The 27,975-nt window shown below is 57.1% G+C and overlaps 1 protein-coding gene across 4 annotated transcripts; it reads right to left on the bottom strand.

Annotated features, from left to right (window-relative positions):
• Nucleotides 1–1,299: 1,299 nt before the first annotated feature.
• HACL2 (2-hydroxyacyl-CoA lyase 2) lies at nucleotides 1,300–24,426 on the bottom strand. 4 transcript variants are annotated; one of them, XM_073318167.2, is made up of 17 exons: nucleotides 24,342–24,425; nucleotides 17,253–20,220; nucleotides 16,187–16,359; nucleotides 13,653–13,854; nucleotides 12,650–12,777; nucleotides 12,077–12,215; nucleotides 10,220–10,331; nucleotides 10,046–10,145; nucleotides 9,211–9,308; nucleotides 8,315–8,451; nucleotides 7,527–7,661; nucleotides 6,928–7,042; nucleotides 4,653–4,822; nucleotides 4,128–4,198; nucleotides 3,588–3,659; nucleotides 3,064–3,169; nucleotides 1,300–2,550 (listed from the first exon to the last, which is right to left on the bottom strand). In XM_073318167.2, the coding sequence occupies exons 3-17, from the start codon at nucleotides 16,316–16,318 to the stop codon at nucleotides 2,372–2,374; spliced, it is 1,896 nt and encodes a 631-aa protein (XP_073174268.1). In that variant the 5' UTR covers nucleotides 16,319–16,359; nucleotides 17,253–20,220; nucleotides 24,342–24,425; the 3' UTR covers nucleotides 1,300–2,371. The 4 variants fall into 4 exon arrangements, with proteins under 4 accessions (XP_073174268.1, XP_073174267.1, XP_078705785.1 ...); XM_073318166.1 differs by lacking the exon at nucleotides 17,253–20,220 and having other exon boundaries at nucleotides 24,342–24,426; XM_078849659.1 differs by lacking the exon at nucleotides 24,342–24,425 and having other exon boundaries at nucleotides 17,253–21,202.
• Between the last annotated feature and the right edge of the window lie 3,549 nt (nucleotides 24,427–27,975).

Here is a 27,975-nt window from a genome sequence, read left to right as displayed (position 1 = left end):
CTCACCTCTGGACTCTCTCCAGTTTGTCCACCTTTCCTAACATGTGGCAGCCTGAAATTGCACACAGTACTCCAGCTGAGGCCTCACCAGTGCTTAGTAGAGCAGGACAATTACCTCCCATGTCTTACACATGACATTCCTCTTCTTACACCTCAGAATGATATTAGACTTTTTCACAGCTGCACCACACTGTTGGCTCATATTCAGTTTGTGATCCACTATAACCCCCTGGGTCCTTTGAAGCAGTATTACCACTTAGTCAGTCCCCATTTTGTAGGTTTGTATTTGATTTTTCCTTCCTAAATGAACAACTTGGCACAGGTCTTTATTTAATTTCATTTTGCTAATTTCAGACCAATTCTCCAAATTGTTTTGAATTCTAATCCTGTCCTGCAACATGCTTGCAACCCCTTCCAGCTTGGTATCAGTTGCAAATTTTATAAGATAGCACTCCTCTCTATTATCCAAGTCAAATACTGAATAAAGAAAAGGAGTACTTGTGGCACCTTAGAGACTAACAAATTTATTAGAGCATAAGCTTTCTTGCGCTACAGCTCACTTGTAGCTCACGAAAGCTTATCCTCTAATTTTGTTAGTCTCTAAGGTACCACAAGTACTCCTTTTCTTTTTACGGATACAGACTAACACGGCTGCTACTCTGAAATACTGAACAGTACCACACCCAGGACGGACCCTACTAACAATGCCCTCCCAGTTTAACAGCAAACCATTGATAACTACTCTTTGAGGTACTGTCTTTCAGTCAGTTGTGCACCCAACTTACAGTAAGTTCAGCTAGATAACATTTCCCCAGTTTTTGTATGAGACTGCTATGTGGGACAGTGTCAAAAGACTGACTAAAATCAAGACACATCACATCTACAGCTTCCCATTTATCCTCTATGCCAGAGGTAGGCAGACTATGGCCCGGGGGACCGTCCTGCCGGGCCCTTGAACTCCCGGATAGCCCCCTCCCCTGCAGCCTCAGCTCACCGTGTCACCAGTGCTCTGGGTGGCGGGGCTGTGAGCTCATGCTGGGCAGTGCGGCTGTGAGAACTGCAGGGTGTAGTGTGTTAAGAGCACCAGGACTTGCAGCTGTAAGTAGTACACCGTAAGTAGCCAATTCCTAGGGGGAGCAATTTAATACACTACACCCAGCTCTCCATACAGTTTCAGAACCCCGATGTTGCCCTCAGGCCAAAAAGTTTACCCACCCCTGCTCTAGGCCACCAATCCTGTCAACCCCCCGTGTTAACCATTAGGTGGCGCCCTTCCCACAGAGCAGCTATAGAGCCACACTTTGCCTGGTGCCATCATTCTCTTTATTGTTGGGGGAATAACTCCTGTGGGTGGAGTGCGTGTGCTTGGAGAGAGAGAGGGAACCGCTCTGTTAACATCCCCGTTAACCGAGTACCACCCCCACTGCCTGACCACGCCACCTCAGACTACGGTAATGGAGAGCTTGGCACCTGGGGCTGGGAGCAGCAGCACGCATGGTCCTGCCTGTGCCCTTTGAACATGCAGGCCCTCCCTAGGCTCCTAGGTGTGGCAGCAGCTGGAGGCTGGCAGGGAAGTGGCAGTGCAATGGCAGCTCATGGTCCTGGCTATGGGGCTGGAGAGCATGATGGTGACGGGCCTTGCCCAGAGCTGTTCAGGAAATGTATTTCTGCGTGATGGGGCTCTGGGGCAGCAGGGTCCCTGGGCTGGTCAGCCAGGGAGATGCCCTGGTAGTGCATCGTAGGGTGTTGGGGGAAATCACAGCCCTGGTGGATCTGGAGCGAATCCCACCAGCTTTCCCTCAACCAAGACTCACAGCAGGGCTCAGCAGCGCCACTTCGTCCAAACGTTAGGCCTAGGCCAGGCTCCTGCCCCAGAGAGAGTCACCAGCCAACGACCCTGGCTTGCAGAGCTGGGCAACAAGCTGCCCCACCCGCACCCCTCAGCGCACAGGACCTCAAATTCAGCCCCACTGCCCAGTTGGAAAGCAAAACCTCCTACTGTCACCAGAACAAGATCCCTGCAGCTGCTCTCACTACTGGCAGGAGCTTGCCAAAGCACAATGCCCATCCCCCACAGAAATAGGCACCTGCCCAGTGCTGAACTGAGAGAAGCTTCCTTGTCCCTGCTGCCCTGTTGATCCCTACTAGCCAGCGTCCTGGCACCAGTTTCCAGTTGAGGGGCTTGGGCTTTGGTTAGGACCCCAGTCCCTGGTAGGGATGGCTGTGTCAGTCTGCAGCAGCTCTGGGGCCAGAACAAGGAGGATGATGAACTAAACACCGAAGGGGGTACCGTGCTGGTGTCTGTAGGGGGCCCAAGGCAGGCTGCTGCACCATGGCATGGGCAGGGAGCGCTGCCGGGACTGGCCCCAGCCCTACACAGAGATGGAGCCCTCCCGGAAGCTGGTTCTGCCGATCAGGGCGTTGATCAGGGTGGGGTGTCCCTGCCTGCAGGCCTCCTGTGCCCCCAGGATGATGTTGTCCATGAAGGTCTCGTCCTGGCGGCAGAGTAGGAAACCTTTCCCTCCTAAGCCTTCCGCCACCAGGTGGTAATCTGTGCAGGGAGGAGACTGGCTGTTAGCAAGGCTGCTGCCTGCTACAGCAGGGCCTGGGCACGGTGGTGACAGCCCATGTAGGCCACTAAGAAGGAAGAGCCGATTCCAGGAGGGTGGCCGCAGTGGGCACACCAGGTGTGAGTGGCAGGCAGCAGGGAGGGACGGAAGGCATGCTGGGGTCTGCAGCGGAGAACAGTGGCAGGGAAGGCTGGGAGGGAATCCCCCAGCCCGTGGGGACTCACCGCAGAAGGAAGGGGCCGTTCGAAGTTCCCTTCCCAGGGGGAGCCTGGCTTGGGTGGGCGGAGCAGGCATCAGTGCTGGGCCATGAACCCAGAGGTGTGATAGGACCTGCACCAATTCTGGGAACCTCCCGCTTTCCCTCCCTCTATGGGGGTGGCCTGCAGGAAGCAGCACACAATGGCTGCCTGCCTGGGGACAGGCTGCACAGGATCTGGAGGCACCCCGGGCCACTGCTGAGCATGCTGCTCCCGTCACTCCCGTCCAAGACTCACCCACATAGGCCAGGCCGCAGGCCACGTTACTGCCCAGCAAGGGGACCTGCTCACGGGAGATCTGACTCCAGCAGGCGTCGTTCCCCACCAGTGCAATGACAGGCGTCTGAAAAAGCAAGAAAAGTGCTGCTCCCAAGGCACCAGAAGGGAGGGGTGAGGTCCCAGTGCCCGGTCCGCTCTGCCCTAGGGCCCGGCCCTGCACCCTCCCACTACACTGAGTCCATGCCAGCTCCTGTTGCCTTGGAAAAGGAACAGCAATGAAGGGGAGGCTGCGAAGGGGCCTGGGCATGGGTGCTGCCTGGACTAACTACAGGACCCCAAACCCATTTGCAGTGCCTCCAGGGCTGTGGCCACTCCCACATGTGCAGGGCCTCTTTAGTCCTCACTTTGTGTATGAATTTGAGGTAATGCGGGGTGGCTGGGCCTGGCCCCCAGGGGTCGCTGCAGGCAGGGACCCATTGGCACAGGGTAACTGGGCCCAGCGCCCCAGGGTCCCCATTGGCACATGGTCAGGGGGAGGTTACCTTGTGACGGACGAAGGTGTCAAACTCCATGATGCTGTAGCCGAGGGCGCCGTCTCCGTAGAGGATCCAGACCTGAGCGGGGGGGAGGGAGGTGAGGTTCCCCTGGCAGAGCCCTCGGAGGGGTGAACACTTCCCCCCACATTAACCGGCGCAGGAGGTGTGCATGCTGGTGCCTGCCTCCCACGGGGCTGGGTGTTCGAGTGGGTGGGCAGGCAGTGTTGGGGGCTCCAGCGGTTCAGAGAGAGGCCTCTGGCAGTAAGCAGGCAAAGTGAGGAAAGCAGGAGGGAAACTGGGAGTCTTGGGCCAAGAGAGCCAATGGGGGATTCAGGAGACAAACCAGAAAGCCTGGGAATGTGGCATCTCCTATACCAAAGACCCTCACCAGAGCCTTGGGGTACTCTGCCCCCATGGCAAGCCTGGTTAAAGCCCCCATCAGGGTGAGGGGGGCACCTGCCCTGCCCATGGCACCTGTTAGAGCGCCCCCAGCAGGCCATGGGGGCACCCCCACTAGAGCCCTCCTCTGGCTGGCTGGTTACTGACCTCAGAATCTGGCCGGCAGAGTTTGGCTCCGAGAGCAAATCCTCCCCCGACACCCAGTGTCCCGAAAGCTCCTGGAGAGAGAGGACAATGCAGAGGGGATGCCTGTCCTCGCCCGGGCGTGCCAGGGAAAGCAGGGCCATGAAACCAACCCCCATCCCTTCCTGAACCCAGCCCTCACTGAGCAGAGGGGCTGCTGAGTGGCTCAGCGTCTCCTCACCTGCTCCCATGGGCTCCTGGCACCAGCGGGGAAAAACAGGGTCAGCCCAGGGCAGCCTCAGGTTTTACCGTCCAGTGAGGCCACCTGACTGCCCCCTCAGGCATTGTCCTTCTTGGCCCAGGGCTACAGGGGCATAGGTCCCACATCCATAGGGCAGGAGATCACCTCTGGGAACTGCCAGCCCCAGCTCAGAGCTGTGGGAGCAGGGCTCTGGGCTCAGCTGCACTGCAGAAGCCTTGCAAGGGATCTGCCACCATCCGCCCCCATGACAGATGGCAAGCAGTGCCAGCTCCAGAGAACCCCCTTACCCGGATCCAGCCAGCGCAGGGGCCCACGGGGCCGCACAATGTAGGCAGCGCTCCCCACAAAGTCACCCCCATCTGTGACCAGCAGGCTGTTCTCGGGCAGCAAGTTGTCCACATGGTGTAGGAGCTTGAGTGGGTTCAGGTGCTGCTCCGTGGGCTCTTCCGACTTCTCTCTGTGCACATAGGAGGGCAGTGACTGGCACGCCCAGGAGCCCGGCCAGCCCCTCACAGCGTGACCAGGACAGCGAGTGCCTGAGAGTGCCCAGGCTCTGAGAGTACACACAGGTTCAGCTCCCTGGATAAACCTATTCACCACACTTCTGCTGCCCAGCCCGGGGCTGAGCCTCCAGGCCCTCGCTGTATGACACTGCTCCCTGTTGCCCAGCAAAGGCCTGAGCCCTATGGCCCCTCCCTGGGAGAGACACTGCCCCCTGCTGACCAGCGCAGGACTCAGCCCTACAGCCCCTCCCTGGGTGACACTGCCTGGCACAGGCCTGAGCCTATGACCCCTCCCTGGGTGACACTGCCCCCTGCCGACCGGCACAGGCCTGAGCCCTACGGCTCCCTGCCAACCAGTGCAGGGTTGAGCCTGTGGCCCCTCCCTGGGTGACACTGCCCCCTGCCAACCAGCACAGGCTGAACCTCTAGCCCAGGGGTGGCCAACCTGTGGCTCCGGGGCCACATGCGGCTCTTCAGAGGTTAATATGCGGCTCCTTGTTTAGGCACCAATTTCGGGGCTGGAGCTACAAGCGACAAATTTCCAGTGTGCCAGGGGGTGCTCACTGCTCAACCCCTGGCTCTGCCACAGGCCCTACCCCCACTCCACTCTTTCCTGCTCCCTCCCCTGAGCCTGCAGTGCCCTTGCTCCTCCCCCTCCCCTCCAGAGTCTCCTGCATGCCAGGATACAGCTGATCGGGATGTGCGGGGAGGGAGGGGGAGGTGCTGATCGGCAGGGCTACCAGTGGGTGGGAGGAGGCGCTGGGAGCACGGTGGGGGAGCTGATAGGGGGCTGCTGACGTGTTACTGTGGCTCTTTGGCAATACACATTGGTAAATTCTGGCTCGTTCTCAGGCTCAGGTTGGCCACCCCTGCTCTAGCCCCTCTCTGTGTGACACTGTCCGCTGGTGCCTGGCACAGAATCATAGAGTATCAGGGTTGGAAAGGACCTCAGGAGGTCATCTAGTCTCACCCCCTGCTCAAAGCAGGACCAATCCCCAACTAAATCATCCCAGCCAGGGCTTTGTCAAGCCTGACCTTAAAAACTTCGAAGGAAGGAGATTCCACCACCTCCCTAGGTAACGCATTCCAGTGTTTCACCACCCTCCTAGTGAAAAAGCTTTTCCTAATATCCAACCTAAACCTCCCCCACTGCAACTTGAGACCATTACTCCTCGTTCTGTCATCTGCTACCACTGAGAACAGTCTAGATCCATCCTCTTTGGAACCCCCTTTCAGGTAGTTGAAAGCAGCTATCAAATCCCCCCTCATTCTTCTCTTCTGCAGGCTAAACAATCCCAGTTCCCTCAGCCTCTCCTCGTAAGTCACGTGTTCCAGTCCCCTAATCATTTTTGATGCCCTCCGCTGGACTCTCTCCAATTTTTCCACATCCTTCTTGTAGTGTGGGGCCCAAAACTGGACACAATACTCCAGATGAGGCCTCACCAATATCGAAGAGGGGAACGATCACATCCCTCGATCTGCTAGCAATGCCGCATCTTATACATCCCAAAATGCCATTGGCCTTCTTGGCTACAAGGGCACACTGTTGACTCATATCCAGCTTCTCGTCCACTGTAACCCCTAGGTCCTTTTCTGCAGAACTGCTGCCTAGCCATTCGGTCCCTAGTCTATAGCGGTGCATGGGATTCTTCCATCCTAAGTGCAGGACTCTGCACTTGTCCTTGTTGAACCTCATCAGATTTCTTTTGGCCCAATCCTCCAATTTGTCTAGGTCCCTCTGCATCCTATCCCTACCTTCCAGCGTATCTACCTCTCCTAGTTTAGTGTCATCTGCAAACTTGCTGAGGGTGCAATCCACACCATCCTCCAGATCATTAATGAAGATATTGAACAAAACCGGCCCCAGGACTGACCCTTGGGGCACTCCACTTGATACTGGCTGCCAACTAGACATGGAGCCACTGGACATGGACACAGGGCTGAGTCTATGGCCCTCCATGGGTGATACTGCCCCGTGCTGCCCGGCACAGGGCTGAGCCTATGGCCCCTCCTGGGGTGCATGGTGCGGACGATGCCACCCTATCAGCTCTACACCTACCGGTTTGCTTTCTCCTTCCTTTGGTCGCCATCCTTCAGACTCATTGCCCAGTCCTGAGGTGGTGAGTAACTCTTGAGGCCTTGGGAAAGGCTCAGGAGGAAGGAGCCAGCGTCTCCTGCAGAGAGAGTGGGCAGCATGAGATTTTGACAGGCCAACCTGAGCAGGAGCTGGTCCCATGGGCCCCAAGCGGCACCAGTATCAGAGCAGAGCCAGTCTGCGGAGGCCCAGCTGAAGAGCTGGGTTACGTGCCCCAGCCTATTGCCTACAGCACAGTGGGCAGGCTCAGCAGACAGGTGGGTGCTGGGGGAGCAGGGCAGGGTGTGGCTGAAGCACGCACCGACCTTCCCGCGTGGGTCTGCTGCCCATATGAACCACTTACTCAGCGGGGTCTGTTCCCGTCAGCTCTGGTGGTGATTCTGTGATTCCACTTCCTGTGCCTGCTTTGCGCCCCCAGGGGCATGCTCAGGCTGCTCCCTGACCCTGGGCAGCAGGCTAGGCGCTTGCCGAGGCATGGCGTGTGCCGGAGCAGGGGAAGGCCAGCAGCAGCAGAATGGGAGCTGATTCTGAGGCAGAGCGCTGAGCGCCCGCCTGCTCCTCACCTTGGATGGCCATGCGGGGCTTCCAGAAGATGTCCGAATTGCACAGCATCAGGGCACGGTCCCGGTTGACAGCAATGATTGTGCTGCGCCGGCTCAGCACACGGCCATAGGACAAACGGAAATCACACACCGTGCCTGCCAGGGGGCATCACGGGGGTGAGGGTTAGGTCAGCTCCCACACCCCAGAAGTCCCCCAGCCCCATAATGCCTCGAGTATTACCTCCCCCCCACTGCCCAGCCCATCACACTCAACATCAGGCTCCCGCACCCCACCCCACAACCCCCCAGCATTAGCCTCCCACACTGCCACTGCCCAGCCCTACCACACCCAACATCAGATTCCCCCACCCTCCCACCCCATAGCATTAGCCCCCCCCAACTGCCACTGCTCAGCCCCACCACAGCCCACATCAGGCTCCCCCATCCCACAACCCCTGGAGCCCCATAACCCTTTGAGCATTACCTCCCCACCACTGCCCAACCCCGCCCCACAACCCCCCAGCATTACCACCCACAAAACTGCCACTGCCCAGCCCCACCACACCCCCACAACAGGCTCCTCCACCCCACAACTGCCCAGCCCCACAACACTTTGAGCATTACCCCATGCCACTGATAACCCTCAGGCCCACAACACCTCATCACTCACTCTCAGCCCTGCCCCACAACCCACAGCCCCCCACCCCCTCCTCCACTGACGTGCCATCCCAGCTCCCTGTCACTCCCAAGTCCAATGGCCCCAAGGTGAGACACCCTCTAGGCCAGTCCCCAGGCTGCATTCCACAGACCTGCCAGAATGACCAGGTCAGCCTCCTTCAGCACCTCTCGGCGGTTTTGACGGATATGTAGTGGGCTGTCCCTTCCCAGCATGCCCCTGGCCATCCCACCCAGGAAGCAAGGGATGCCGAGGGCCTCCAGGGCTTCCCTGCAGGGCACAGGGAAGGGTTAGCTCTCAGCAGCTGAGTCACCTCATGGCAAAGGGACGCTTCACACTACTATGAACATGGGCGCTACCAGCGCAGCCCCCCTGCACGGGTGGCCTCAGAGAAGCTGAACAAGTGGAAGTGTGAGAGAGGAGGCGCGGTGCGGCAGCGTGCCTGAGGACATGCGCAGCAGGGTGTGTCAGTGCATGAGGAGGGTGCATGGCAGCCGAAGAGCAAGGTATTGTGTGTGTGTGTGTGTGTGAGTGTGTGAGAGAGAGAGAGAGAGCAAGCGAGCGAGCGCACGCGGGGAGCATGCGTGGTGGGAGAAAATGCTATGTGCTTGTTTTGTGGAGGGGGAAGACACATTTTTGTTAATTAAAGGACAGCCTCATTGAAACCAGAGGAAGCAGGTGCCAAAGATGCCTCTGCCAGTGAACCTTAGCCTTGCCGTGCAGACCCTGTGCCATCCAACTCTGCTGATGCCCCTCAATCCCAACCTGCAGCCCCTACTATTCCAGCTCTGCTAATGTCCCTCTGTCCGGTCTGACACCCTCAGGTGTCTCTCGGTCAGGCCAGGACAGATGTTGGCTCTCACCCTGTGTTCACATGGCCACTGGGGGAAGGCCATGGCCACCAGCCTGCAGATGAGCAGAGCTGAAAAAGCTGGGTAAGAGCCCTGAGGGCTGACCAGCAGTGCCCCCTGTCCCTGCAGAACCAGGGGCAGGGCAGAGAGAGGACTCTGAATGGAGCCGACTCTTCACCTGAGCTTCTCCACAGGCGTTGGGGGCAGGGTCACCTGGCTGCCCAGGAGCATGACAGGCTTCTTGGCACGGCTGACCAGCTCCACACACTGCTGCACCTGCACACAAATGGGAAGCACCATCAGAGCCTGGCAAGGCCAGGGGTCAGTGCAAAGGCTAGGCAGAACCTGGCAGGGCTAGTAGTCACTGGGGTCAGTGCAGTTGTTGGGCGCACCCTGGCAGGGTTGGAGGCAGTGCAGTGGCTAGGTGGAGCCTGGCAGAGCCGGGGGGCACTGCCAGTGACTGGGTGGGGCCGGCCGGTCAGTGTCAGTGGTTGGGTAAGGCCGGGCAGTCAGTGGGGTCAGTGCCAATGGCTGAGTAGCTGTCACATGGCCCCTGGAACTACTCCTGGGCAGAGTTCAGCCAGCGGCATGAGGATGAGGAAGGAACTGGCAGGGAAGCTATGAGTGGGGATCTAGCAGGAACCACAGAGGGGTGGGGCAGGGGAGGGCAGGAAAGAGGCTGTGCCCAGCTCTGAGGACATGACAGTGCCAGAGCCAAGGGAGGGGCAGGCAGAGAGGGGTGAAGGGCTGGCGGAAGGGACTGGTGCTGGCACCAAAAGGCTGTAGGGTGACGAGGGCCCCAGAGACCCCCTGCCCTGCCACAGCACAGCAATGCTCCTCCCCACCCCTCTTCTCCTTCTGAGGGCAGGGCCCAAAAGGGGATGGGCTTTCTGTGTGGGGGAGGGCAGTGTGCTAATGAGGAGCTCTGGGGGAAAGCTCCCAGTCACGGGGGGAGGAGATGTGCTCCCTGAAGGGAGGGAGTACCAGGCCCCAGGCAATCCAGGGGCTCTCACCTGCTCTGCTGTGGCCTGTGGCACCTGCACGGGAAGGGGGGAGAAGTCCCTTGTCTCCCAGGCCCCTGCATACAGGTTCCTGAGGTGGTTGCATAGGTACCTGCGGGCGAGGTGCAGGGACAGTTGTTAGCTCCCAGCTCAGCGCTGCCCTTGGCAGGATAGGGCTGTACTCACCAGTTGAGGACTCCACCTAGAGGCCCCCTAGGGGTCTCTTTGAAGCCAAGCTCCTTCTCCACCAAGTGGTATGGGTAGAGTACATTGATCGGGAACTCCACAAACACAGGGCCTGTAGCACGAAGAGCAATGGTCAGCCAGCCATGGGCAACCCAGGCTCCCTCCCTGCCCAATGCCACCACCCCACAGGACATGGGCAATCCAGGTACCATCCCTGCCCTGCAGGGCATGGGCAACAGAGGCTCCCACCCTGTCCAATGCCAAGGCCCCAAATTATCCAGCCCCGCCCAACACTGACATTCCAAATTGTCACCCCATAGGGCATGCGCAACCCTGCCCAATGCTGAAGCCCCATAGAACTTGGGCCCTGCCCAATGCTGATGCCAATGCCCCACACCATCACCCAGCAGGGTCAGGGCAGCCCAGACACAAGCTATTCCAATGCAGAGGAAAGATACAAAGAGCCACAGAAGAGGGTTCAGGGAAGAGCCCCGCAAATGTTTAAAGGTTTGGAAAACATGCCTTATAGTGATAGATGAAAGGAGCTGAATTTAATTAGCTTAACAAAAAGAAGATTAAAGGATGACTTGATTGCAGTTCTTAAGTACCTACTGAGGAACAAAAAATTGACACTGGGGTCTCTTCAGTCTAGCAGAGAAAGGTATAAAACGATCAAAGGGCTGGAAGTTGGAGCTAGACAAATTCAGACTAGAAATAAGGTGCAATTTTTTAACAGTGAGAGTAATTACCCCCTGGAACAATTCCCCAAAGGTGGATTCTCCATCACTGTCAGTGTTACAATCAAGATGGGAAGCATTTCTGAGAGATGTGCTCTAGTACTAACACAGCTACCAGACTGGGAGCAGGAATGGTTTCAGTGAAGTTCTCTGGCCTGTGCTATGCAGGGATCAGATGATTACAATGGTCCCTTCTGTGAATATATGCAGGGCAAGGTAATTCAGAGTGTAGGCAGGGAGCGGCGCAGCCTGGGACACCCCAGTCGGGAGGCAGAGAGAAGCGGGTCTCTGCCCAAGAGAGGTGATGGATGGGGAGCTGGTAGCCCAGAGGGGGAGCCCTTGCTGGACCCCAGAGGGGGAAATATAGGGTCAGTGGCCCCGACCTGTGATAAACCCCACTGCCGCCCAGGTGCCGGCTGGTCCCAGCTCCCCAGCAGCAGTCACACTGCCCCACCTCTTCTAGGGTGTGGGTTCCACCCACAGTGGAACATGGATTGAGTTTCATGGGGAGGTACTGAGTTCAGGACTCTGTGAACTGGGCTGGGGACCCTGGCAGGGGGCTACGGGAAATGTTCCTGGGAGCCAGCAGTGCTATAGGAAAACAGGGCTGGGACCTGGGAAAACAGGGCTGGGAGAAGAATGAGGGGGGATTTGATAGCAGCCTTCAATTACCTGAAGGGGGTTCCAAAGAGGATGGAGCTCGGCTGTTCTCAGTGGTAGCAGATGACAGAACAAGGAGCAATGGTCTCAAGTTGCAGTGGGGGAGGTCTAGGTTGGATATTAAGAACCACTATTTCACTAGGAGGGTGGTGAAGCACTGGAATGGGTTACCTAGGGAGGTGGTGGAATCTACATCCTTAGAGGTTTTTAAAGTCAGGCTTGACAAAGCCCTGGCTGGGATGATTTAGTTGGGGTTGGTCCTGCTTTGAGCAGGGGATTATACTAGATGACCTCCTGAGGTCTCTTCCAACCCTATTATTCTATGACCTACATTCAAGTGAGTTTGATCTGACAGCAGGAGTGAGAGCAGTGGGACGGGCCTAGTGAGACTTGGATAGGAAAACAGCCCATTAATCCTTTGCTGCATAGGAGGATAAGCCAAAAGGAGAAAGGCTTTTACCTGGGGTGCCGGACTGTGCTGCTGCAATGGCTCTTCTCAGCGTGGGGACGATGTCCCGCACAGTCCTCACCGACGCACAGAACTTGCAGAGTGGCTTGAAGAGGCACAGCTGGTCAATGTCCTGGAGAGCGCCCCGGCCCTGCGCAGACAGACAGAACTGCAGTCCATGCTCCGATGGTCCCGCAGAACCCACTGCCCCCAGCCAGGCTGCTTCCTCCCCAGTGACCAAGCACAGCGGCTAATAGGGCCGTGCCTCTCTGAGTGTCTGTCTGGCAATGGGGCAGCAGAGATCATTGGGCTGGGAGGGATGAGACCTCACAGCCAACAGGGACGTGGTACTGACCACGGGTAGGGGTGAGGAATGCAAGTGGGGCTGGCTGTCCCTCTTTCCCCGCAGCACGGTCTACGTCAGACTACTTCTGCTCCACACACCAATTGGCCCTTCTGTTTGGACAGCTCCAGTGGCCTGAGACTGGGGCAGGAAGGGTTTTCCTGCTGTGCTGTGACAGCACTGGGCACCCGCCTGCCATGGTGTGGCAGCAACCCCTGCTATCGGCAGCACCACAGACTCACCTTCTGCAGTGTAGCAGCTGCCCCGCCGATCAGCAGCACCGGGGATTCGGCCATCTGGGCATTCTTTACAGCTGTCACAGTGTTGGTTACCCCAGGTCCCGCTGTTACTGCGGCGACTCCGACTGTCCCTGCAATGCAGAGCAGCCAGCCCACAGCAGGGCAGATGTGATGAATTGCACCCTTAGCACAGGCAGGTGGGCAGGCCAGGCCGCGGGGCGGGTGGGGGTGGCAAGGGGGAGTTTAGGACAGGTGGCTGGAAGCCAGATTGCATGCACCAGCAAGCCTGTGCCTTGTTCCCCAAGCCAGAGAGACAACTCAGGCAATGATCTGCCCATTGCTCGGCTGAGCTGGTCACTGCCCCTGTTGCGCATGGCCCTTCCTGTTGCTGGGGAGAGCTGGTCACTGCCCCATTGCCCACGGCCATGCCCCTGCCCATTGCAGCAGTGAGCTGGTCACTGCCCCATTCCCATGACCATGCCCCGCTCATTGGTGGGGTGAGCTGGTCACTGCCCCATTGTAGGACGGCAGGCACAGCCTTAGGAGGAAGGTCCCACAGTGAGTCTCACTGCACCCAGCTGAGGACAGAACATGGAGTCAGTTAGTCTGGGTCCCCAGGTTCCTTTCCCCCTGTGCCTCCCTGTAGTGGGGCGTATTGACCGCTCACAGACCCAGAGCCCCTCATTGAACCCTGGTGGGCGCAGCCACGCCACACTCAACCCTCCCGCCAGAAGTTAGTGGGCGGGACCGGAGGGGGGGAGGTGGCACTCCCCCCAACAGACTACACTCCCACATGGTGGCCGGCCTGTCACAGTATGTTCCCACCAGCAGAGGCTGACAGGTGAGCTGGGCACAGATGAACTGGGAGGGGGCAGGGCAGAGCCCATGCCTATGGAAGACATGGCTCTTCTGAGGACCTGCCTGCAGGGGGCACCCCAATCAATATCCTTGTGCTGGGGGAGCTTCCGCCCCAGACCCTGGGCAGGTCTCCTTGTGTGGTGTGTACCTGAGAGCCTGGCGACTGCGTCGGCAGCAAACACAGCTGTGGCCTCGTGTCTTGTGTCCACCACGCGGATGCCCAGCTTCTCGCTGGCCACCAGGATGGGCGAGATGTGGCCTCCTACCAGTGTGAACAAGTAGCGCACCCCATGGGCCTTCAGGACCTCTGCAACAAGTTCTCCCCCGTGTCGGGTACTCTTTGGCTCTGTCTGAGAAGGATAGAGCCCTGGCCCATCAGCACAGAACGCGCAGGCCAGGGCAGGATACAGACCAGCAGAGGTCAGCCCAGCAGAGCACCAGCTTGGCAGGGTAGGGCAAGGGGGCCAAGTCAGGAAGCAGACTGGCAGAGTGCTGGCCTGGCAGAGCAGGGGCCGGGTCAGGATGCAGACCAGCAGAGCGTCAGCCTGGCAGGGCAGGAGCGGGGTCAGGATGCAGACGGGCAGAGCGCCGGCCCGGCAGGGAAGGGCAGGAGGCAGACTGGCATAGCACCAGCCTGGCAGGGCAGGAGATAGAGGCCGTGTCAGGAAGCAGATTGGCAGAGCGCTGGCCTGGCAGAGCAGGAGGCAGGGGCCAAGTCAGGACAGAGACCAGCAGAGTGCCGGCCTGCCAGAGCAGGGGCTGGGTCAGGACGAAGACTGGCACAGTGCCATCCTGACAGAGCAGGAGGCGGGGCCAGGTCAGGATGCAAACCAGCAGAGTGCCGGCCTGGCAGGGCAGGAGGCAGGGACCGGGTCAGACACAGACTGGCAGGGCAGAATGCAGGGGCATGATGCAGAGCACCTGGCCCGCAGAGCAGGGCACTGGGCCTGGGTCAGGATGCCGACTGGCAGAGTACCGACCCGGTAGGGCAGGATGCAGAGAGGCAGAGTGCTGGCCTGGCAGGGCAGGGGCTGGGTTAGGATGCAGACCGGCAGAGCACCAGTCTGGCACGGCAGGAGGCGGGGTCAGATGCAGACCAGCGGAGTGCCAGCCCGGCGCGGCAGTGTCTGGGTGGCTCCCCATGGACACTGTGGGGGGACATTGTGCAGGGCAGGGATGGTGCTAATGGCCAGAGGTGCAGCTCCAGCACACACTGGGACCCAGGGATAACCAACTAGTGACCTGGTTAGCTCTGAACACGGTGTGTGCCCATCCCCCACCGGATTAGGAACCCTGGCAGCTCATGGTGAGTTGTCATGCAAGAAGCCTAGGTTGGCACATGGCCTGTATCCAGTCTGGCACCATGTGACTCTGCAGGGCAGATGGGACCCCCGGACATGGCTCCTCCTTCCAGCCAGCTCTCTGGGCAATAGGGTATCCCAGAGAGCTGCTGGGGCGGCTCAGAGTGCCCGGAGCATGTGTAGACATGCCCTTGTTAAGAGAGGATTGAACAGCAGCCTGGACTTTCCCAGAATGCACTGCCACAAGGCACAGGGATGCTGCTGCATGGACAGGTCCCAGCTCTGTTTGCAGGAACCAGTGAGGCAGGAGCATCCTAGGTCCCTATTGTGTGGGCAGCGTGTGATGCTTCCTAGGGCTCTTCTCATGGGTAGGGCCTTAGCAAATTCTCTGCCATGAAAAACGCATCACAGATGGTGAAATATGATCTCCCCTGTGAAATCTGGCACCCAGCTGGGGACTCCTTGGGATTGAGACTTCCTCTTCCCCTGCAGGGGCTGCTCCCTGGGCCGGTCAGACCCACCTCTGGGATCTCCCCTGGTTGCAGGAAGCTCCACGGCTCCAGCTGTCACATCCTCACGCTGGGGTGGGAGACTGCTGGAAAACCAAACCTATGGTAATCCACCGTCCATACCCTGCGACCCTCACTTCTGCACTGCTGCTGCTGGCAGCAGTGTTGGCTTTAGAGCTGGGCACCCAGCCAGCTGCGTTCTGCTCTGGCTGCCCAGCTCTGAAAGCAGTGCCTCTGCCAGCAGCAGGGCAGAAGTAAGGGTGGCAATCCCATGACCCCCCTACAATAGCCTTGTGACCAGTCTTTTGGGTCAGGACCCTGACGTTTACAATACAGTGAAATTAGACGTAAACATATGAAAACGTGAAATTGACTAATTTTAAAACCCCCAGACAGTGAAATTGACCAAAATGGACCATGTATTTGGTAAGGCCCTACTCAAGGGACTTGAACGCAGAGAAACCCCTTGGTATCTCTCTCCCGTGGGAGGGAACCAGTGCAGGTGCCGGATCCCCTGGGAACCAGCACGCAAATATGGGACATCCCAAGCACAAACGCCCCCTGGACAGGGAGACCTTTCCACCAAACCCACAGGAACTCCTGCCACCTTAGTTTTGGAATCAGGAGAGCAGTGCAGGGCCCTGGGCATTCCTGAGAGCTCATATTGGGGGGGAAGCCTCACCATGTGCACTTCTGCACTTAGCAGCCTCATCAGCACATAGTCCTGGGTAGCCACCAGTGCAGTGAATCTGTCCTGGGATCTCAGTGCAGATGCTACCCAAGCTCCCCTCATCCACCTGCATCCCTTGCCATTCTCTCTAAGTCTTGCATGGCAGGAGTCTATTTGAAAGGGGGAGCTGTCTCAGCTTTACCTTATGCCAAAGCTGGTAGATCAGCCCCAGTTTGTGAGCTGCCCCAAGCAGAGCTGTCCCCAGCGCCCCCAGCAGCACAAGGAGCCAGGCACTGGAGCAGCTGCTGCTGGGTGAGACAGCAGCAGGATCCATGGAGGCAACTTCAGTGGCAGAGTCACCAACACACACTCCTGCTGCAAAAGGCAAGCACAGAACATAACCAGTCACTCTCACATGTGCTGCCAGCCACTCCCCCTTGCCACAGTGGCCAGACTCTGCCCTCCACCAGAATGGTTGTCTCCTTCCGCTGCCGCCAGAGTGGCCGGTCCTTCTTCCCCCCTGCCCGAGCGGTCGCCTACTCTCCCCGCTGCCAGAACGGCCAGCCCCTCTTCTCCTTCCCACCAGAACAGCCGGACTCTCTTCCACTCCCTGCCCCTGACCAGAAAAGCCAGCCCCTCTTCCCTCCCACGCCAGAATGGCCAGACCCTTCCCCACCACCATCAGTGTCTGGTAAGCCCCTCTTGTGGTGCCAACTAAACCCTTCTGCTGCCCCTTGTGCCATATTTTTTACAGCCCGTGCATAACCCAGATGGTGCCGTGATGGAGACATGGCAACCGACCAAAGGCCAGAGCTATCTGGCAGGATCATCTGTCACCACCGCAAGTGTCTAACCCTGATGTAAGGTGGGACATGGTGCTGCCACTGGCTCTTATCTCTGCTGTTCCAGAGTGCCAGGACAGTGCCAGACATGCCAGCAAAGCCCTTAGGCTCCGCAGGCTAGAGAGCTGTGGATACGGAGTGTCCCCTTTACTAGGCTGTTCCATGGTGCTCCCAAATGCCTCCCAGCCAGACATGAATTCACCTTCCCAACCCTATGGGAGGAGGCAAGGCACATCATCCCCATATTAAAGATGGGGAATTAAGGCACAGCAGGATGAAATGCCTTGTCCAAGGGCACCCACGGAGACAGTGGCAGAGAAACAGTACCCAGAAGCCCTGGATCTCCGACCTGTCCTTTGGCCTAGACCCCCTCTGCCCACACTACAATTAAAGTGCAGGCAGCATTCAGAAAGGCGGGTTCCTGACCTGTAAGAAGTTCTTGGAGACGGACTCTGCACGTTCACCCCCTCTGGAATGTGCCAGCTCTGTAAGCTGGGCTCTTCTCACAGTGGTGCTCATTGGAGTTCTCTTGTACCTCTACCCCTCCCACCACCGGCCCTGACCCTCCAGAGGCGACGCTATAAAAGGAGGAGTTCGGCGTGCTGGTTGGCTCAGTTCCTTCCACCACTTCCTCAAACCTGACTGTAAGTAGGACTCTGAGCAAGAGGGCAGGCAGGCAGGCAGGCAGGCAGGCAGGCAGGGTGAATGTGCAGAGTCTATCTTGGAGAAACATGGGGAGCAACCTTCATTTGTTCTGCAAGTGGCCTCTACACCCCCAGTGGAGTGGGATGAGGAGGCCTAGCTAGATAAGAACTGCAGTGCTGCCTCACCAAACTCAGCAGCCAACGTAGCTGCAAAATCCAGGGAAAGCATGTGCTGAGTACCAGGTGGCAGCTCTGAAGTTCTCCAATACAGGAATATGCATAAGGCAGGCCATGGAAGCAGCCTTCGCCCTAGTCAAGTGTGCCCTTGTGGAAGAGGAACACAGGCGTGTTTATAATGCTCCTCATTACAGAGTCTAATCTATTTGGAAAGGTATTGGGAAGTGAGTGCCTGATTGTTTCTCTTTTCCCCGTGTGACGGGGTGCCCGCCCACTTCCATGGATCCCAACAGGACTGGCCCTGAGAGGGTTAAAACCTGCCTAGGGAGGCTGAGGGGCAAGCAACCCAAGGAAAGGCTGCAGGGGAAACAGCCAATTAGGGCAAAGGCTGCAGACAATTAGGACAGCAGCTGGACCAGCCAATCAGGGCTCAGCCGGCCCATATAAAAAGAAGTGAGTCCGCTGCAGGGAGCCCTAGGGAGAAGACTGGCTTCCTAGAGGGCTCCTGGTGGGCTGCCAGGACTTACAGGACTTACAGGCTTGAGGCCCTGGGAAGTGGCACCAGCTCCTTTGCCCTGAGGCAGGAGCAGAAGGAACTGAGGCTGTGGAGAAGTGGCCCAGGGAATAGAGACGGTGAGCTGGAAGGAAGAGGCAGCAGGAAGCTGCTGTTTGCAGGGTCCCGGGGCCTGGAGTAGTGGGCAGACTTGTCCCCCCCTCCCTGCCAGCTGCTGAAGGAGCAGCCCAGCTGTGGACTGCCAAGCAGTTGAGAGGGGTGGCTGAACTCTTGTTGGAGGACTCCCCCCCAGAAGAGGCAGAAACCGGATGGTGACATGGCCAGAGGGCTGTGCCACGAAGCAGACGCTGAGAGAAAGGAGCCATAATGGGTCTGCAGGTGGAGGCAAAGACAGGAGAGCCACCACCACCCGGTTCACCCACGGGGCCTGAGCTAATTCCCAAAATGCCTAGCAGGAGGCATCAGTGTGGTGAGTGACCCTGTGACACGCCGTAAGAGACAGAGTCTAGGTGAATCCCTATACTCCTTAGAGCTATTCTAATAGAAAGCCAAATGACTTCTTAGCATCCAAGGTGAGCAGCTTAGCTGAGGGAGAGCAAGGTCTAGGGGAAAATATGGGCAAGTTTATGGACTGGTTAAGATGGAATTTTGTGTCTAGCTTGGGGAGCAATATGGCTGGAGGACAGACACTTTATTTTTGTGAATGACCATATAAGGCAACCATGAGAGCCTGCAGCTCACTCAGTCTTCATAGTTTCTTAACTGAAAGATGAAAGAGGCTCAGGAGAGCACCAGGGGCTGTGTGTGTATGGGGGCAGTTGAGTTAGTACAAGACTGAGGTCCCACATCAGTGTGGGCTCCCTAAGCAGAGGGTAGACATTCATTAACCTCTTCAGAAACGTCTTAACTAAATTGTGGCTGAACACAGTCCTTTGTCCAACCAATGCATGATGAGCAGCAAGAACTGTGAGATGCTACTAACTGTATGGAGAGATGGTGCAAGCACTCCAATGTGGATTGAAGAGAAGCTGAATCTGGGTTTATCCTTGCTAGATGCCCACACGGAGACCCTTTTCAACTTATGATCCTAACACTGACAAGCTGAATGTTTCCTGGAGTTTAGTGGAACCTCCTGCCCCACTTAAAGTACAGATTGGATGAATGGACTATGAGGTGGACAGAAAGCTGGCTAGATTGTCAGGCTCAACGGGTAGTGATCAACGACTCAGTGTCTAATTGGCAGCCGGGATCAAGCGGAGTGTCCCAGGGGTCGTTTTTTTTTCAACATAGTCATTAACATTAATCGGGAGGATGGGATGGATTGCACCCTCCGCAAGCTTGCGGATGACACTAAGCTGCGGGGAGAGGTAAATATGCTGGAGGGTAGGGATAGGGTCCAGAGTGACCTAGACAAAATGGAGGATTGGGCCAAAAGAAATCTGATGAGGTTCAACAAGGATCAAAGAATCCTAGGCGCTGCTACAGGCTGGGGACCCACTGACTAAGCAGCAATTCTGCAGAAAAGGACCTGGGGATTACAGTGGATGAGAAGCTGGATATGAGTCAACAGTGTGCCCTTGTTGCCAAGAAGGCTAAGGACATATTGGGCTGCATTAGTAGGAGCACTGCCAGCAGATCAAGGGAAGTGATTATTCCCCTCTATTAGGCACTGGTGAGGCCACATCTGGAGTACTGTGTCCAGTTTTGGGACCCCCACTACAGAAAGAATGGACAAATTGGACAGACCAGTGGAGGGCAATGAAAATGATTAGGGAGGTTGGGAGTACATGACTTATGAGGAGAGGCTCAGGGAACTTGTCTTATTTTGCCTGCAGAAGAGGAGAGTGAGGGGGGGATTTGATAGCAGCCTTCCCCTACCTGAAAAGGGGGGGGCGGGGAGCTGATGTTGCACTCATATGACTTTATGAAAATATGCTAATGAGTGTGAATACAATGTTACTGGAATATGCTTCATGCAAAAGGTCTCTTGTAAGGTATCATTACAAAGTTTATAATTGAGTGTGGTCATCCTATTTGTATAAATGTATCATTCTTGTATCTGAAACGAGAAAAAGAAATAACTCTGAGCTCCTCTTGTAATTATGCAACGTGTGGGCCATTAATGGTGGTTTGGAATCTTGATGGCTCCCATCAACTAGGACAATTGGTAAATGGCTCTGTTTACTTCCTGTGGGTCAGGCCAGGAAGAATGAATGCTCGGTGTCTCACAAGACAAGTGACCCAGTCTCTTGGTACTGGAATCCACCTTAAACCTGGTGCTTTTCCACTTAGAAGGAGGTGTGGGGACCCAGAGAGACAAAAGATTTCTATCTTGTGCCAAAGCTATATAAGGGGGTGGAACAGAACAAAGGAGGCTCCAGTCATGAGACATCCCCTAGTTACCACCTGAGCTGGAGCTACCAAGGACTGTACCAGGAGAAAGAATTGGGCCCAGACTATGAAGGAGTCCAGACTGTGAAAGAAGCTTATTGGAACATCTGAGGGTAGGATTTTATCTGTAATCAGTTTCTTAATGTATTAGGCTTAGACTTGCATGCTTTGTTTTATTTTGCTTGGTAACTTACTTTGTTCTGTCTATTACCTGGAACCACTTAAATCCTACTTTTTATACTGTTTTATTAACCCAGAGTAAGTAATACCTGGGGGAAGCAAACAGCTGTGCATCTCTCTCTATCAGTGTTACAGAGGGTGGCCAATTTGAGTTTACTCTGTATAAGCTTTATATTTGGGGTTTGGATTCCATGATTTCATTTGGGAGTTGGGTGTCTGGGTGCTGGAGACAGGAGCACTTCTTAAGCTGTTTTCAGTTAAGTCTGCAGCTTTGGGAAATTTGGTTCAGACCCTGGGTCTGTGTTGAACCAAACTGGTGTGTCTGGCTCAAGGCAGGGTTTTGGAGGCCCAAATTGGCAGAGAAAACTGGCTCCGAGGTAATCTCAGCACATCAGGTGACAGTCCCAAACAGGTTTCTGTGATCATACCCATCACAGGGGGTTCCAAAGAGGATGGAGCTAGGCTGTTCTCAGTGGTGGCAGATGACAAAACAAGAAGCAATGGTCTCAAGTTGCAGTGGGGGAGGTGTAGGTTGGCTATTAGGGAAAACTATTTCACTAGGAGGGTGGTGAAGCACTGGAATGGGTTACCTAGGGAGGTGGTGGAATCGCCATCCTTAGAGGTTTTTAAGGCCCAGCTTGACAACACCCTGGCTGGGATGATTTAGTTGGGGCTGGCCCTGCTTTGAGCAGGGGGTTGGACTAGATGACCTCCTGAGGTCTCTTCCAACCCTAATCTGCTATGATTCTTAAGACCAGGAGAGTTCCAGATGTGTCAAAGTCCAATGAGCCATGCTGTCAAAAAGGAGAAAATATGAATCTCTATGGCAAATCCACCCTCTCTGCAGAGTCAATAGGACTGGAATTACTAGGAGAGGCCAGTAAACTCCTGCAGTTGATCTGAAAACCACTTATCTTGCCCAGGCCAGGGCAATCAGAATAATTATGGTTTTGTCTTGTTTGATTTTTCCTGAGAGCTCTCTGAATTGGAAGAACTGGAAGTGGGAAATGCACAGAGACCTACTCTCCAGCCTAGAAGGAATGCATCCAAGACAAACTGGCCACCTGCTCCTGAGCTGAGGCAAAACCACTGAGATTTGGAGTTGTCTTGTTGCAAATAGGTGCATGTCTGGATACCTCCATCAGGAGAAGATATTGCTTGCTATAGAGTGCCTGAGAGGCCACTCATGCTGATTGTGTAAATGTCCACTCAACTGATCTGTGACATTGAGACCTGTAGGATAAATTTGGTGTACTGAGCACCACTCCCACAGAGCCACAACCTCTTTGCACAGATGGCTGAAACTGGTTCCTCCTTGCTTGTTCACATGAAACATCACTGCAGCGTTGCTGGTAACTACTCTATCCCTGAGCTGAGTTAGTGCTGCAGGAACCTTTGCAATCCCTGAATTCTATAATCCTAACTGTGTAAATACAAAGTCCATCTCTAATCTGTAAACATGGCATTTTGACCGTTATCTCCCAGTGACTTCAGAGCAAGCTTGCTCACCTTGCAAGTAAAAATGTTTTTTTCTGACCTGTTGACCCCAGAGGTTGGAGAATCAAACTGGACTTTTTCCTTTTCATGTACTGTCACTAGTACATGGCTGGGCAGGCCAAATTCAGTCCTCACTGACACCTGTGCAGCCTATTTACCTTCAGTGGGTTTGCAGTTACCACCAAGAGCTACAAAAGTGAAGAGAATTTGGCCTGTGGGGCCTTTATGACTAAGGCTGATGCATGCGAAGGAAAGGTCTTAAGGAATAGAAGGTGACGGGTGGGCATATGAACCCAGTAGACCACCAGGAAGCCTTGGTAGTTTGTGAGACATTAAACCTGAAAGTTATTTTGGCTACATTCATGCCTTTTCCTACCATTGCAGTTCCCCCTTTGCTCTGGTAATTAGTATCAGGAAGACTGAGAAAGCTAAAGCAAGTGCTGTATCCTCTCGTGGGGGGGATATGAATGGAATCCTAGCCTTCAAAAGGGACCCTACATTCATCTCTAACATCGATTCATAGAGTTTAAGGCCAGAAGGGACATTAGATCAGCTAGTCTGACCTCCTGATAGCACAGGACAGAGAATTCCACCCAGTAACCCAAGTGTAAGCCCAGTAACTGTGTTAGGCATCAAGACCTGGAGAATCCACCACTTCATAGAATATCAGGGTTGGAAGGGACTCCAGAAGGTCATCTAGTCCAACCCCCTGCTCGAAGCAGGACCAATTCCCAGTTAAATCATCCCAGCCAGGGCTTTGTCAAGCCTGACCTTAAAAACCTCTAAGGAAGGAGATTCTACCACCTCCCTAGGTAACGCATTCCAGTGTTTCACCACCCTCTTAGTGAAAAAGTTTTTCCTAATATCCAATCTAAACCTCCCCCACTGCAACTTGAGACCATTACTCCTCGTTCTGTCATCTGCTACCATTGAGAACAGTCTAGAGCCATCCTCTTTGGAACCCCCTTTCAGGTAGTTGAAAGCAGCTATCAAATCCCCCCTCATTCTTCTCTTCTGCAGGCTAAACAATCCCAGCTCCCTCAGCCTCTCCTCATAACTCATGTGTTCCAGACCCCTAATCATTTTTGTTGCCCTTCGCTGGACTCTCTCCAATTTATCCACATCCTTCTTGAAGTGTGGGGCCCAAAACTGGACACAGTACTCCAGATGAGGCCTCACCAATGTCGAATAGAGGGGAACGATCACGTCCCTCGATCTGCTCGCTATGCCCCTACTTATACATCCCAAAATGCCATTGGCCTTCTTGGCAACAAGGGCACACTGCTGACTCATATCCAGCTTCTCGCCCCCTGTCACCCCTAGGTCCTTTTCCGCAGAACTGCTGCCTAGCCATTCGGTCCCTAGTCTGTAGCGGTGCATTGGGTTCTTCCGTCCTAAGTGCAGGACCCTGCACTTATCCCTGCACTTCCCGTGATCGTTTGTTCTTATGCTTAATCACCTGCACTGTGAAATTTCTTCCTCATTTCTAATTTGAACTTGTCTGGCTTTAACTTCCAGCCACGCGGTCAGTGGTGGGCAACCTGCGGCCCATCAGGATAATCCGCTGGCAGGCCGCGAGACAGTTTACCTTAAGCCGGTTGCTGCGTGTCCTAGCCTCAGAGGTTCAGGAGAAGAACTTTTCTCCCTCCTCCTTGCCACCACCTTTTTAAAGGTGACCCTCCCACACGGGCCCACGCTGCACCCCCCCCTTCTAGGCTCTAGCCCAGCAGCCCCCAAACTTGCGAGGGTCGCACCCCGCTTCCCCCTGTCCGGGGCCCCGCAGCTCCAGGGGGGACAGAGACAAGGGGGCTGCAGGGGGGGCCGGCAGTGGGGCTGAGGACGTGGGCAGGCGCGGGACCGGGGCAGAGCCGGGGGGAGCGGGGGGGCTGGCCCAAGCCTCGTCACACCTCCCCGCAGGCTCCCCTGGGGGCGCCCAGCTCTCGCCCTAGGCTCCCCGGCTCTCGTCCCCCCCGCAGGCGGCGGGGGAAGGGACGGCCCCAGCCACCGAGTCTGCCCGCCCCGCCCCAGCGAAGTCCCGCCCGCGGCCCCGCCCCGCCCCTCCGGGGCCCCTCGCTGGCGACCCTCCCGCCCCCCACCGGCGGCTCCACGTACCGGGCCCGCAGCGAACGGAAGCCGGCGAGCCTCGGGCTCGGGTCCGGGTCCGGGCGCACGCGCGGCCTCTCCTGACGACGCCGGAACGCCTCCTATCACGTGACCCCCGCTTCTGCCCTGCCGGGCCGAAGGGCCTCTTGCCTCCGGGGGAGGGGGACGGGGAGGGGGTCACGTGGCTAAGATGGGCGGGTGCCGGCGGCAGCGGCCCGGCGCGAGCGGGGTGGAAACTCGCGGAGTCCGACTGCGCGTGGGTAGCCCCGGGGGCGGAGCCAGTGACCCGTCAACCGCCCCAGGGCGTTGCCTTGGCGACGGTGTCACTCACTGGGTGTCTCCCTCCCCCCCACCGCGATGGGGTCGGTGACTGGGTCCCTCTCGCCTCCCAGCCGCCGCACAGGGCTGGCAGGTTCGTCCGGCTTTTGGTGGTGCCCAGAGTGGGCCCAAGTCCCGCCCCGCCCCGTCCCCCACACACCTTCCCAAGGCAGGGGGTTGGGGTGCAGGAGGGGGGGCGGGCTCTGGGAGGGAGTTTGGGGGCGGGCTCTGGGCTGGGGCAGGGGGTTGGGGTGCAGGAGGGGGGGCGGGCTCTGGGAGGGAGTTTGGGGGCGGGCTCTGGGCTGGGACAGGGGGTTGGGGTGCAGGAGGGGGGGCGGGCTCTGGGAGGGAGTTTGGGGGCGGGCTCTGGGCTGGGACAGGGGGTTGGGGTGCAGGAGGGGGGGCGGGCTCTGGGAGGGAGTTTGGGGGCGGGCTCTGGGCTGGGACAGGGGGTTGGGGTGCAGGAGGGGGGGCGGGCTCTGGGAGGGAGTTTAGGGGCGGGCTCTGGGCTGGGGCAGGGGGTTGGGGTGCAGGAGGGGGTGCGGGCTCTGGGAGGGAGTTTGGGGGCGGGCTCTGGGCTGGGACAGGGGGTTGGGGTGCAGGAGGGGGGGCGGGCTCTGGGAGGGAGTTTGGGGGCGGGCTCTGGGCTGGGGCAGGGGGTTGGGGTGCAGGAGGGGGGGCGGGCTCTGGGAGGGAGTTTGGGGGCGGGCTCTGGGCTGGGACAGGGGGTTGGGGTGCAGGAGGGGGTGCGGGCTCTGGGAGGGAGTTTGGGGGCGGGCTCTGGGCTGGGACAGGGGGTTGGGGTGCAGGAGGGGGGGCGGGCTCTGGGAGGGAGTTTGGGGGCGGGCTCTGGGCTGGGACAGGGGGTTGGGGTGCAGGAGGGGGGGCGGGCTCTGGGAGGGAGTTTAGGGGCGGGCTCTGGGCTGGGGCAGGGGGTTGGGGTGCAGGAGGGGGTGCGGGCTCTGGGAGGGAGTTTGGGGGCGGGCTCTGGGCTGGGGCAGGGGGTTGGGGTGCAGGAGGGGGTGCGGGCTCTGGGAGGGAGTTTGGGGGCGGGCTCTGGGCTGGGACAGGGGGTTGGGGTGCAGGAGGGGGTGCGGGCTCTGGGAGGGAGTTTAGGGGCGGGCTCTGGGCTGGGGCAGGGGGTTGGGGTGCAGGAGGGGGGGCGGGCTCTGGGAGGGAGTTTGGGGGCGGGCTCTGGGCTGGGGCAGGGGGTTGGGGTGCAGGAGGGGGGGCGGGCTCTGGGAGGGAGTTTGGGGGTGGGCTCTGGGCTGGGACAGGGGGTTGGGGTGCAGGAGGGGGTGCGGGCTCTGGGAGGGAGTTTAGGGGTGGGCTCTGGGCTGGGACAGGGGGTTGGGGTGCAGGAGAGGGGTGCGGCACTTACCTCGGGCAGCTCCCGAAAGCGACTCGCACACCCCTCTAGCAGCAGCTCCTAGGTGGGTGGTTGGTGTGGTCTCCGTCACTGCTACTCTCAGGCACTGGCCCAGCAGCTCCCATTGGCCGCAGTTCCGGGGAGGTAGGGGGAAAAAGCGGACACACCGCACGCTCAGGGGAGGAGGTGGAGGTGGAGGTGATCTGGGGCGGGGCAGGGAGCTGCCGGTGAGTGCTAAGCACCCACAAGTTTTCCCCTGTGGGTGCTCTAGCCCTAGATCACCCCCTGGAGTCAGCGCCTATGCTCAGAGCAGCCAGTGTCAGCCCAGCTAGGGCTTTGTTATCATAATAAATAAAATTACTAACACTTATCCTGTGGGCCTGGCTGACTTAGCTGTCCATTCCTCAGTAAGTATGTGGTCCAGGTTCTGTAGCGAAAGCATTCACTGAGGAATGTGGTAAGAAATCCATATTCCCATCCAGCCCAGTTTTGGAGCGGCCCTTGTGAAACAAGCTGGGGTCGGTTGGGGGTCCCAGCCTAGGGGCCTGATGGCTGCAGTCCTTGGCAAACAAGGACACAGTGGCTAGGCTAGGTAATCTGATTCCTCCAAGGCCTGGCTGGAGCTGAAGATGTTCAATTAGGAGCAGTCTTAAGGAGCAATAATAAAGGGGGATTTCAACTATCCCCATATTGACTGGGGATACAGTGGAGGAGTAAAACTAAGGGGGAATGGAGTGTAGAAATGAGGGGACTACAGTGGGGGAGTAGAGCTCTGGGAGGATGGGATGTAGAAATGAGGGGGTACAGTAGGAGAGTAGAGCTGAGTAACGATGGGGTGTAGAAATGAGGGAGGTACAATAGGGGAGTAGAGCTGAAGGGGATGGGGTGTAGAAATGAGGGGAGTACAGTGAAGGGGGATAGGGTGTAGAAATGAGGTGGATACAATGGGGGAGTAGAGCTGAGAGGGATGGGGTGTAGAAATGAGGATGGTACAGTGAGCGAATAGAGCTGAGTAGGGTTGGGGTGTAGAAATGAGGGGAGAAGAGCTGAAGGGGGTGGGGTGTAGAAATCAGAGGGCTAGAGTGGGGGAGTAGAACTCTTGGGGATGGGATGTAGAAATGAGAGAGATAGAGTGGGGGAATAGAACTGAGAGGGATGGGGTGTAGAAATTAGGGGAGTACAGTGAAGGGGGACGGGGGTGTAGAAATGAGGTCGATACAGTGGAGGAGTAGAGCTGAGGGGGATGGGGTGTAGAAATGTGTGGAATACAGTGGGGGAGAATAGCTGAGTAGGGATCAGGTGTAGAAATGAGGGGAGTACAGTGAGGGGCGATGGGGGTGCAGAAATGAGGTGGATACAGTGGGAGAGTAGAGCGGAGGCTAATGAGGTGTGGAAATGAAGGGAGTACAGTCGGGAAGTAGAGCTGAGTAGGGGTGGGGTGTAGAAATGAGGGGAGTACAGTGAGGGGGGATGGGGTGTAGAAATGAGGTGGATACAGTGGGGGAGTAGAGCTGAGGGGGACCGGGTGTAGAAATGAGGGGAGTAGAGCTGAGTAGGGGTGGGGTGTAGAAATGAGGGGAGTACAGTGAGGGGGGATGGCGAGTGGAAATTAGGTGGATAAAATGGGGGAGTAGAGCTGAGGGGGATGGGGTGTAGAAATGAGGGGGGTACAGTGGGGGAGTAAAGCTGAGAGGGGAGGAGGTGTAGAAATGAAGGGGTTACAGTGGGGGTGTAGAGATGAGGGGAGATGGGGTATAGAAATGAGGCAATACAGTGAGGGGATATAGTGGGGGAGTAGAGCTGAGGTGGTACAAAAAGCGTGGGTAGGTTTCAGGGCAGGAATGGGGTGTTGAACTGAGGGAGGCGGGTACTGGGAGAATAGTTAGAGCTGAGAACGATCTTCTTCCCGCTGTACATGGGCTGCAGGTACCGCTACCCAACAGTCCAAGCCCCAGG

Source organism: Lepidochelys kempii, chromosome 20 (assembly GCF_965140285.1).
Source record: "Lepidochelys kempii isolate rLepKem1 chromosome 20, rLepKem1.hap1, whole genome shotgun sequence".
Classification (NCBI taxonomy): Eukaryota; Metazoa; Chordata; order Testudines; family Cheloniidae; genus Lepidochelys; species Lepidochelys kempii.
The sequence above is the reverse complement of the archived record's forward strand: the minus strand, read 5'-3'. Positions and strand labels throughout refer to the sequence as shown.